Source organism: Micropterus salmoides, unplaced genomic scaffold, assembly GCF_014851395.1.
Source record: "Micropterus salmoides isolate LMB-PRFRI ecotype aquatic unplaced genomic scaffold, ASM1485139v1 Ms_hic_scaffold_2, whole genome shotgun sequence".
Classification (NCBI taxonomy): Eukaryota; Metazoa; Chordata; class Actinopteri; order Centrarchiformes; family Centrarchidae; genus Micropterus; species Micropterus salmoides.
Window position 1 is genome coordinate 3940823 of NW_024041150.1, and position 12716 is coordinate 3953538.

The following is a 12716-nucleotide window of genomic DNA, read 5'->3' on the forward strand; positions in this document are numbered from 1 at the left end:
TGAGCTTTGTAAATGTTTATCCACCACTCCAACCAACCACCACAACTTCCCAAAACGACACAAACATAATGGCACATAACACTTCCTGAACTGGAGAGAAGTTGCCCAAGAAGACGATGAAAGGGAAATTCATTCAAGTATTTGTGTCTGTAACTAAACAAGCATCCTATGAACTGGTGTTATGGACTGAAAAGTATTGATGTTGACTAAATAATGTTATTAATGCTACCTACCTAATGCTGGCTGCACACAAAAGGATAATTGGGCGTAATTGTCTGGTGTGCGCATTCTTAAGATTAAAATATTTAAAATCTGTTTATTCCATCGGTATGTATGTGGTATCCCACGTTTTTAAAATGGGTTAAGATTTGAACATCCTCTAGTGTGCGGCAGGCACAAGTTAATAGTCTAATATTTTCTCTCTTTCAACTGTTTTTGGTCTCCACTAGCTCCTGAAGGTAATATTTAGCCCATTCTCATACTCCAGGCGTCAAATAGCCAGTCCAACAACATAGGGCAATGGTTGATGGGCAGAAAACGACCAAATATTATGTTGTGAGCAACCTCTTGCGGCCGTGTGACAAACTGCATGTGGAATTGGGTAGGGTGGATGGTTAGATAATTAGGCGACCTTCACACTCGGTTCCTGTCTGCAAAATAAAGCCAACATATGTTTTTTTTATTAGCATTAGCAATACTTTGGGTGGTTTTTTGCATTTTGCAGTGTTTATTTTTAGCGTTTTAGCATTTTGTTGCAGCGATTTGTAGCCTTAGCTAGCTAGTCTTAGTGTTAGCTTTTTTGAAGCATTGCCGCTAGCTAACTCTGTTACTGCTGGCACTGACAGCCCCCGAAGCCCCTTACCCTAACCATAACCATGACCATGACAGGGGTGTGTGCATGTCGACCGGTTAACACCACCTGTTAGCACGTCGGCCTTGGCTGTGTTGAAATGGGGACCAGAAAACACTCATATAGGTAGTTTTGAAGACATTAACTATCAACCTATTCTGGTGTTTCTATATGAGGACGTGTTGCAAATCTTTTGGCGTCAGGTTCCAACACACATGGCAGTCTCTTGCATCATACAGGACTTTCACCAAGGAGACCCACTGTTTGTGGGTGCTGTTTGTTTCCGTTGTTTTTAGTAATGTTACATAACTTAAGTAAGTAGCGTAAGTAGTAATAGTTCTTTTGATCCAATGCATGATCTTTTCCTAAACCTAAACAAGTAATCTTTATGCCCAAACCTAACCAAAGTGCGATATTTCACAATGTTAACCACTAGTTTTGATTTTGGAGTTTGCATATTTATTATTGATAACTTGGCCGGGAGTCCTACACATACCAAAACAATGCTACCCAGGGCACTAAACAACAACGCCAAGGGGTCTTGACAAAGCATAGATATGAGACGCCCTGGGATGAGAACAGGTTGTGAATATCTGGCTCTTTAGCTGTTAAATGCTTCACTATGTTCACAAGCTGTGTCTGTCTGCTGCTGAGCAGGTCGTGTACAGTGAGGAAAACAGCTGCCTGCCAAGAGACCAGACAGGAAATGTACCAGGAAACCAAAACTAGGAGCTAAAAGAGGCTAAAAAGCCCCATCTGACAGCCCACCCTGACTGGGAAACAGACCCTCCATTATCTAATTGTCAGATAATCCCAGATTAAAGGTTTTGGGTGTTTGTGAACCGTTTTAACACATTCTGAACAACTGTTTAATTAGTTCATGCAGATCCACAGCTGTGTTCTGGGCTTTAAAGGGGGTTTTCAGGATTTTGAGGCTTTTGTGGACACACGGCTGCTCTTTGTAAAGATCTCTTCTCTTTGTACAGATTTACCGAGTTTGTGATATCTTTGCAGAACACTATAAAATCTATAATCATATCACTGTACTGAGCCTTGCTGAGACTTGCACCAAATAATGTTTGTGTAATCACATCTCCTCTGATGAGTTTATGTGAACTTTGCTGTGTGTTTTCCTCACGCTCAGTTTATGTTGTTCAGGTGAGAGCGATGACATCCATCACCTGAAAACGAATCTGGCTCCTATAATCATCTCATTAGGATGAACCTCCAGGTCATCTTGTTTTATTAGATTTGGAAACATCCTGATATAATTCAGCTGTTACATCATACGCTATTATACACAGACTGTGGTGGGTCATCAGGCGAAATAACAAATGCATTTTATCTTTGCTGTATTCGTTAACCTGTTTATCCTCTTTGTTCATGCTGCCTCATGGACAAAGGCAACAAAGAGGGAAATACGACATTAAAGGGTAACTTCTGTGTTTTCCGACCTGGTTTTTGTGCCTTTGTGACTAATTGGAACATGTTATTTTTTTTTATTGGTCCAGTATTGTGCGAGGGCGCTGCAGTCGCTTTTACAGGCTCAGAGTGTTATTGTAAGTGTCTGGCAACATCGTGGAAAGGATCTCCACAGAGACAGACCTTTTTTTAAAGAGTAAGATCCTTTTTGTTCAACCAGTAACAGTCACTTTAGCGCTATCATCAAAGCCATTGTGCCCCTCTGGTCTACCGCTGCTTAGTTTGTGTTATTCTGTGACTTTGGTATTTGTAACCCTTTAAAACACCAAAGACGCACAATAACACAAACAAACAAAACTCAATGAAGCTGACTTACAAGAACTTGCAGAGCTGTGTTCATCTGGTTCACGCTGGTTTCATTTTTGAGGCACTTTTTCTGTTGCTTTTTCTCATGCCAGTCTATTTTCTGGTTTAATCGTAACACCTGTTTGAATCGCTGAATTAATTACAGACGTGGGTTGGGATTCAGAGGTGTGAAACTAGACTAAGAAGTAAGTAACGTGCATTTTCCCCTTTTCCTAGTAAACACCCTGATATATACTCTGCAGTTTCAATAAGTCAAAATATTTAGTCAGTTGCTGCCTTTAACAACTACCCACATGAGCATTTCCTCATCGTCTATAACAGAAGCAGGATGACATAGTTCGTCAGTGACTCCCAAACTATGACAAAAACACACAGATACTAATTTACTAATCTGAGTTTTGAACTGACACCTCTATAGTTCAGTTTAGGTCAGGTTTAAGACCAGGTTATGGTTAAACTTAACTTGTCTAAGGTTCAAAGAAACCAGTAATTCATGACCCCAACCATCTTTCCAAGAGGTTTATTGGTGCTGTAACAACGTCACACTACATACTACTAAAAGTCATTATTTGCACGACCACAAAACAACAAATGCAGGTAGTTCTATGAGTCCAAACAAACAACCAATTGCGTCAATTTCTGGTGAGCACAGTATCTCCAAATTTCCAGTGAAACAGATGTGTCATATGAAACAACTGGAATCCTGCACCCAGTTTATCTGATGTAACGTGGCATAATGACACACTGGACAGGACTTCCTAATGTGAGTGTTTTACAGTTTGTGTGACAAACAATTTCTCCCTGAGGCACCGGGGGCAACTCCTGTGTGACACACATCAGACCTGGAATAAAGACAAATTATAATCTGCTCCTGAGCCTTTCTGCACCGCTGATCAATGAACTGCAAGAAGCAACAAGCACTGCCAGCAGGTCTGAAAGGTACATTTTAAATATCCACATTTGCTCATTAGATATATTCACTTATTTACATGCCAGTGATGTCAGACCTTAAAATACCCAGAAGGAAAATATCATCCAAAGCCTAAAAACGACATTTTCTGGCACAGAATGAATCTGTTTCTATTTAGATTTTAGCTTCTGTCGAACTAGAGGATAAACCAAACTGTGTGGGAGAGATAAAACTCCGCCAGGGTTTCTAAAACACATCTGAAAAAAAGACAAAACATCCGAGTGAGTAAGAGAATCTGACCACTCACCCGAGACAGAATCTAACAAATAATTAAAGCTAAGTAAAAATCTACTTTTTACTGCCAGGCATGACCGAGGTTCATTCATAGAGTTTGTCCCTTGAGTCAAGACAACCATGTTATTGTATAAATGTCTACATACATCTAACCACAAATATTCCTCTACTGTAGTATTAATATATAGAAGTTATTTTTAATAATAGTATGTGAACCACAAGAAACTCTGCTGCTCTCATTCCAGTACATTACTGATACATATAACGCCTGCAACTAATGATTATATTAAAGTTAAATGAGCTTTATTAATTTAATTTACTGTAACACTAATTCATGTCTTTTAATTTGACAGTCATGAATGTCTTTAGTTTGTAATGCTAATTCACTGAGCAAATGTGTTAAGATGATATGACGATGATTTGTTATCCTGTATTGCATCTTATTAATTTCTTCTCCACCTTTAACCGCAGCCCCAGCAGGAGCTTTCTACACTGGAGAGAGGGCTCAGCGCACTGTAATTTATGGAAACACACTAATAAGATACAGAAAACAGTTTCACCACTTTGACAATGCATATGTCAGATCAAACTCAAGTCATTCACCAATTTCACACCATAAAGAAACACACACGAGGCCTCAGCATTCCCAGTTAATCTTTCAAAGTTAAGGTAATTTTAGTACAATACGAGGGAACTTTGTACTAAAGTTGCTCTAATTTAGAAGAAACCCACGTGATTTGACTAACACACACAGGTGAAGGCTCATATAAAATACAGAAAACGCAAAGTAAATGTACAGAAATAGCCCAAGTCATGCAGAACAGTGAAGCTAAGTTACAATACACACAAAAGAGGTTTCTGGGGAACTTGCTGATCATTTATGAAATGCTAAGGCTAGTAAGTGTATAGCTAATATCTCAAATAATATCACAATCAGAATGTCAAAGCTGAGTTCAGCAGCTTAAGTGGTTGTGGTTTTCATCAGTTTCAATGGGAAACATGTGTGCATCACGAGAAGAAATACACACTGCACACACAATAACGGAAGAGTTTATCCTCAACAAAAGGAACCCGGCTGTAGAAGTCTGGACAGCTATATGGGCCAAATCCCATGAACTTTTTTTGTGGGTGTTCCTGCTCCCCAACGGAGACGTACTAAAGATGTTCCTGACCTGACCTTTCCTCTGGTGCCACCAGCAGGACAAATTTCCTCTCATCCCGTTCTCACTCCCAAGTCTTCACATGTGGACGCATGGTCAAGACCTGTTGGCGTCAGTTTGTCACGCATGGGGGAAGCCCTGTGAGTCCTTTTTGAATGCTAAGAGCAGGTGTAGGATATTTAACAGAAAAGTCACAGTAAGGAGGAGGTACGCCAAAAACTGGACTTTCAACAATAAGACTTGTGTTTGTTTCCTGTGTGAAAGGTCAACATTCAATGTTTTGATAGGAGTTACGCAAGTAATGTAACATTACTTACGTAAGTTAAGTCACGTAGGTAACGTACATATGTTAACCCAACCATGATGTTTTCCTAAACCTAGTAACCTAAGTTTTTCTGGGTGCCTAAACCTTTTCACAACGTTAACCACTACATTTATTTATATATGAGTCTAATTAGACATTTGATATTTATTAATGGTAAACGTGACCGTGGAGCCCTTCGAGCCCTAAAGCAACGCTGAAGTGGTACCCAGGGCATTAAAAAAACGATTTGGAAGTGAAAATGTGTTGTTCCACTTGGGCTTCAGAAAATATCACAATCCACCATCACGATCTTCATTTAAAGTCGTGATCACTTCCACCTGCTCCTCGGAGGATGAACCCTTTAGATGTTATTGACCACGTGACCTTTCCTCTAGCGCCCTCCTCAGGACAAACCTACATTTTCACTACTGGAAAGACTTAAGAACAGTTCGATCATCAGGATGTTCCGCCTCCAGGTGTCCATAGCAGGACTTTACCCTGTTTGCATTTTTAGTTAATGAAGGATTTTTGGATTAATCAGTTATTGAAATTGACATTGGTTAATCTTCTGCTGATCTATGAAATCTTTAGACTATAGAAGTATTTTACTGTGGTTTAAAGTCCTTTACTGGGTTTAATATAGCTTATTATTGTCCCTGTGATAATATTCATTAGATCCAGGTGTTGCAGCAGTCTTACCTGATGATGTCATCGTTGTGTCCCAGGTAAAACCTCTGGCTGTGCTCTCTGGTGTTGTAAACCACGCCGACCCCTGCCACGAAGTACACCACCTCCTTGCCGGCGGTGTAGTACAGATTATTCCGGCACTGGTGGCCCCGGTATCCGTAGACCCAGTCCAGTCTGAGCCGGCAGCCCGGGGCGCTCCGGTCCGACATGTTCACTCATCTGACGGGACACCGTGTCTGCCGCCGCCGCCGCCGCCGCGCGTTCACTCCTGCCGCCGCCGCCGCCGCGCGTTCACTCCTGCCGCTTCCTCCAGACCAGAACAGCAGATTTGTTAACAGCCGATATTTATGGACTGGGTTTTGGTAATTTATATACTAATAACCTGATTGATGCTTCCGTTCTCGTGGGGCTCAGCCTTGGTAGAAAACAAGGTGATTGTTCAGTTTTGTCTGTTTAAGTCTTAGACATAAACTTTTCTTCGATTCTTCAGTTCATTCTTAATTTGCTTGTTGCTCACTCACTGTCCACAAAGGACAAAATCAAAGAAGTTACACAAGTGGACCAGATATATAGGCCTATATAATGCAGCCTAAATCAGCCTAATTCTGAATTATCACCAGTTTTATTCACACAAAGTACAAGGAGGCTCTGATATAAAGTTCTTCCCTTATAGTTCATCCGATAGGCCTACTCAATAATCACTTTATAATCACCTATATTCCTGTAGTGTCCTTTTTAATTCTGTATTATTCATATAACAACCGTGAAATAAAATTAGTTCAATATGAATTTTTTTATGATTATTGGCTCCTCACAATGTGTCTGTTACGGTAAACAGCGACTTTACTACAGAAACATACAAGTCTTGTGTGTATCTGGTATTTCTGTTATTTCAGTACTTATATCTAATCATGTCTCTATTATCTCCATAGTTTCCACTTTAAAATAAACTTCTCATCTCCTCAACATGTAAATTAGACGGCAGCTTCCACATGAGCTCAGACTAACGGGCGCGTCAGATCATCATGACTCTTCATCCTCAGGGCGGAGAGTTTCTCCAGCCTTGATATTTTTTAATCTCCTGTGGGTTGAGTGTATATATTCCCAGAGGGACTAACAGTGTTTTTACTCTATAGTGACCTGCATGACCTGTGTAAGGCTATTTAATAACGAACATATTTTTTTTTATTTGTGATGGGGTTACTTTAGTCAGTTTTATTTTACCTACAGACACAGTGGAGATGATTTTCTTTTGCTTCCCCAAACGATATAGAACAGTGAAGAAACAAATAGAAAAAATATCCTAACGCGTCTGGAAAGTTCTCGCCGTGTCCAAAAAAGATTAAAACCCCAGAGACAAAAAAACAAACAAATGAACACACATCTGATGGAGGGATTCGGCTCCTGGAAAATATAATCCCTCCTCACACTAATCCTCGACCTCGGTACCAGACATGGTTACTACAGCACGGGTGTTTTTCCTCCTGTATCCCCTCCGTGTTCACACCATCCCTGCGCGGAATAACGCAGGTGCAGCAGGTGCCTCTGGAGGAAAACGTGCTGCGGCTCACAAACCCATTCACAAATCTGTGCGTGAGTAAAATCCACCAGAGTCAGGAGGGCAGGGTGTATAATAATCCAGAATCTCAAATTTAAAGAAGCGGATTATTTCCACTGTCAAACGATCGGGCAGTTCCGGAGAGAGGCGGAGAGAAAGAGGAGGAGAGAGCGACAAAAACAAGTGTTTAATCCCCGCAGATGATCCAACTTCAGCGGGCAGAGGAGGGGAGAAACCCCGGGTTCAGACCGCAGCATCCTGCCGGATGACGGGAGAGGGAAAGTCCTGATTCTCGGCAGGAGAAGAGCATCCTCCCGCTGCAGCCGAGTCCCTCCACCCAAAGACAGACTGACAGACAGGTGAGCAGACAGACTGACTCAGCTGATCAGTAAACCGGACTTTAGACGCCTAATAGAGACCCTCCGCGACGGCAGAGTCTCATCACAGTGATGTTTTCTCGCTGGTTTTCGGGCTGGCAAGCAGAAGAATCAAGGAAACACAGAGCAGATCATTAGATAACGTTTCCGGTGTGCAATCTTAAAAATAAAAGCCCTTTGAGCCAGGAGACAGCATTGTAGCGCTGCGAGGAATAGACTAACGTTCTCATTGGACGATCCTGCAGCTATTCAATTTAATGTTTGCGTTTTGGACTTTTGGAGGAATCATCTTTGGTGGTGGGGAATTGTTTGTTTTATAGCAACAAATAATTGGGAAAAAATGATAATATCGATAATTGCTGCCCTTTCAAAGGAATCTAAGAAAAAGGAAAGTAACAGAGACACATGTCAAGTGATTTTCAAAGTTTATTAACAAATAATTTAACTTTAAAGAAAACAAACACAAATATATGGAACAATGAGGCAGAAACAGAAGAGAACTGACCATTAGGGATGGCATATGAAATTAGCAGTATAAAAGCTGTGATGCATTGCTCTGGAAAATTGTTGTACAATTATAAAATTTGTTTAAATAAACATAAAATAAAATATAAATAAATAATTTATAACAATCTGTGAACCTGGAGCTGCTGTAAAAAGCGGCGTGAGTGCCATTGGTGGAAAGTAACCTACTGTTCTTAGGCCTAAGTACAATTTTGTGGTATATTTGAGGTCACAAATCCTATTTTGAAAGACACATCTCTACACTTCCGGTCTTATTGTGGCGAATTGTCACGCGCTTTTCTCTGGCGCTAACCATGACGCACGGAGAGAAAACACCCCGGCTCCGCTGGAGAGGACGCACGGCCCCAAAAGGATTGTGGGACTTTGTGTTTTTTTTCCCTGTTCATCGTCATTCATGTGTTTTTATCAATGAGGAAGTAAGAGACGAATAAAATACCAGCAGCAGCGATGCAGGAGCTGTCCGAGGTGCTGAAGAGAGGAGCGGATCTGAATGGGGAAACTAGGAGAGAAAGTTACAGCTGGATTTATTTAAAACGTTTTATTACAAGTAAATTAATTGTGTAACATTTACACAAAAATATAATAAATAAAACAAGAAAATATAATGATTTCAAAAGACGACAATAAAAGGAGCATAAAAACTAAAAGGAAATTTACTTTCAAAACTCTTTTCTGATGAATTAAAGCAACATAATGTGTTTTTATCAGCAGCAAGAGAGAATAAAGTGTTTGTGACTGCAGACGAATGAGTCATTCAAAACCCTTTTCTGATATCTTGATGAACTTTGATCACAGAAGTGACAGTTTGAACATGTTCATGCATTTATCATCACTCAATCCGTCCTCAATTTTGGACACATTTCAAAACGTTCATCTCCAGAATCTAAACTGGCTTTTGGTAGCTTTTGAACAATCCTTTGGAAGTTTTTGAAGTTAACTAACATTGCAAATTTATGAAGGTTAGTGACAGAGTTGCTGATTGGCAGCAGTGAAGAAACATTGAAAAGTGACGTTTCTGAGACCTTCTGGTGATTTCTGATCATTTGTTGATGTTTTGACTGCAGTGATGCTAAATGTTTGAATACCAGCTTATAAATCTGTCCCATTTTTTATCAATGAAAACCCTCCCACTGACTTTGATGCTCTGCTGACCATAGATCACATCCTTTCAGAAAGAAATCTGCAGACAATTAAAAGGTATAAACTTTTTCCAAGTGTAATAATTCTAAATAACTACAACCACCTGTCTTCCTTCTGCTATTTTAATGCTGCTCAGTTCAGTGTTTTGGTCTAAACTGCATTTCGTTGTATTTAGTATACAATGACAGTAGAGTCTCTATCATGATTCCTTAAATCTGTTTTTGAGAATCAAACACTTAATTTCCTGCATTGTGGTGATTTTTTCTGCACCAATTTCTGTCTTTCCTGGATCAATTTTTGGTGGAAATGTTTTTATTTATGCAAAGGTAACACAAAATTCAGGTGGCAGGTGACAATTCAAAATCTAAAAACAACAGAGCTGAAGTCAGGGCAGCTCTCAGTCCTTCTGTGTCGCTTTCAGATCTGGAACGGATTTGAAGTAGAAGCAGCAGCGTGAAAGTTACGGCTGCAGAACGGAGCTTAATTTATTATTGCATTTCTCAAGTGAAATGGATTTGACACTCTGAAAGGTGAAAAACAGCTGGATTGCAGACAGTAAAAGTGAGTGGGTCCAATTATATTGGTCTTAAAATACAATGGTTCCGATACACATGTAATGTTAGCTTGTAGACACATCAGCGCTGCATGGGGGGAATTCACTTAGGCCAGACTGAGTTCTTCTGTAGGCTGTGACTTAAATACTACCCAGCTGCTCGTGGAAATGTGTGATAAAGTAATTCCACGTCTAATTCCTCTCTCTATCAGATCAGGTTGCAGGTCCAAAAATGCTATTTGATTACCAATGGATTGGTTCAATCAGAGTGTGATTTTGCTCTGTAGTTTGGCTGCATACAACAAGCGTAAGCTGTTGATAATGATGCTATTAAAAGTGGCTGCAGTCGGAATTTAATAACCTGACGGTGGAAGGAATAATTATTACTACATTTGGAGTAATTATTACTACATGTAGGGATACATGTACAGTATGTATGATTGCTATTTTTTAAATTATATTTTCCTGTGTGTATATCTGTGGGTATATGTTCGTGTATAGCAGTCACCCACACATTTACATTTACACAGAAGCAGTTTCTTCCCACAAGCCATCACTCTGATGAACAGCTGATTTCTGACTCACAGTGTTGGGAACTATTCCTGTGCAATAACCCAGTAACTCTGCCTCTAATCAGTCACCTGTTTACTGGTTTCCACTTATTATTTATTTATTCACCATTCTCTATTTCAGAGCTGTTCATACTATGTCATATTGTATATACTGTATACCAATACACCTACCTCAGGTCATAAGGTAGTCGCTTTTATCCAAAGCGACTTACAATTGCTTTATAATATAAATATAATAAATAAATAATTTAGTTTAGTTTTTCGCTCGGCAGATCAGCAATGAAAAGCAGCCTCCCTCAAAGTCCTAGTGACCTCAGAAGGGATTTAAATTATGAATTAGTGGAAACAACCAGAAGGATTATTTTTAGCCAATAAATACAAATTCTATTTGTATTATTCTATAGTATTTATCAATATTCTTGCTTCTCTTAGTTGAGTACATGTCTGCACTGTAAAAAATAAAAAATAAAATCTAAATCTAAAAATTATATTTCTTATTATTATTTTGGGGGGCTTAGGACCATGTTATGGCTTCAGCCCGTCTAAAATGGGCCCAACATGCCCGTGGAGATGAACACATCAGAAAGTGATGAAACAGAGATTGTCACAGGATTCAGGAAAAGCCTGAGCAGTGAGGAGCTGATGATCACATATGGATAGTTATGAGTCTAAACACTGTGGACAGAAGAGAAAACTTTGATCTCTGCAGAAGACGAGTTGAGTTTCATTAAAACAGACCGCCTAGGAATGACTGTGTGGGCTAGTTTGGAGTCTTTTGTTGTTATGTTTACCCCAGATGTAATAATCACACCCAGCAGAGCTGTTTAAAAATCCATAAGACTCACAAAGTGGGTGGATCCACTAAGAAGAGCTCATGAGCAACACAATCAGCTCCAGTCTGACACACAACAAAAACAGAAACCTTATAAACCTTAAGAACCTATATCTACTGTAAAAAGTGCAGACTGTACGCTTTATAAATATATGTACACAGTAAAATATCACCTAAAGCAAACAAAACACAGTTTGTCAGAACCAAAACATAGTGTTTTACCACAGTATACAAACAATGTATTTATGTTTATTGCAGTACAAAATCTCCAAATCTCATCTTTGGCTTCATGATAAATATTCCATGCATCTTCAAAACTGTGGTCATGCCTACTGTAAAGCTAAGTAACACAGGTCATTTACATAACCAACTGAACTTACTTAACTTAATTAATTAACCCACTTATTTCAACCCAAATCGTGCTTTCATAAACCTAGACACATTGTTTTAGTGCCTAAACCTAATCCAAACTGCAAGCTTTTCACAACGTTAACCACATGTTTTTGCAGGTTGTTGCATATTTATAATTGCTAACTTGACAGTATTTATTTATTGTTAAATTGACCTTGTCCAGAAATTATGCTTAGCCAGTTGGCTCATTCAAATGTAACTCTGTATTTGTGTTTATAACAAGTCAATATATAGAGAAGACACATCAACTGGTATTCAGCAGTGTTGGAAGTATAATTATTCAGGTACTGTAATTAAATTCTTCTCCATTGAACTTGTGTATGTCCTTTTACTTCTTCTCAACTGCAGTTCAGAGAGAATTTTTTACTAATGATCCTGTTTAGCCAATATCTTGAAAATATAGTCATCAGATGCCATTAAAATATAAAGTTAGTAAACTACAAACTTAACTACTAGCTCAAGCTTCACCAAATCAATTTGACTTCAGAGTAAACATGAATCTCACACACACACACACACACACACACACACACACACTAATCCACCCTCTGCTCCAATAGGACTTCCCCTCCTGTCTGTCCTCACCTTGACAGCAGCATGAGGGATTTTTATAGTTACACAAACAAACACATCTAATTATAAAAGGTAAAGGCTGTGTTTACCTCTGGGCTCCATGATGACACACACACACACACACACACACACACACACACACACACACACACACGCCTGCAGATGGAAACAGCTGCTGCAGC

At 39.4% G+C, this 12716-nt stretch overlaps 1 protein-coding gene across 1 annotated transcript in view; it reads right to left on the minus strand.

The window, feature by feature from the left end:
• The window catches only part of LOC119913318 (echinoderm microtubule-associated protein-like 6), a 102588-nt gene extending 94609 nt beyond the window's left edge, over positions 1 to 7979 (minus strand). The window contains 1 exon segment of the mRNA XM_038732724.1: positions 6006 to 7979. Within this exon segment, the coding sequence (XP_038588652.1) occupies positions 6006 to 6202 (197 nt within the window). The 5' untranslated portion in view covers positions 6203 to 7979.
• Between the last annotated feature and the right edge of the window lie 4737 nt (positions 7980 to 12716).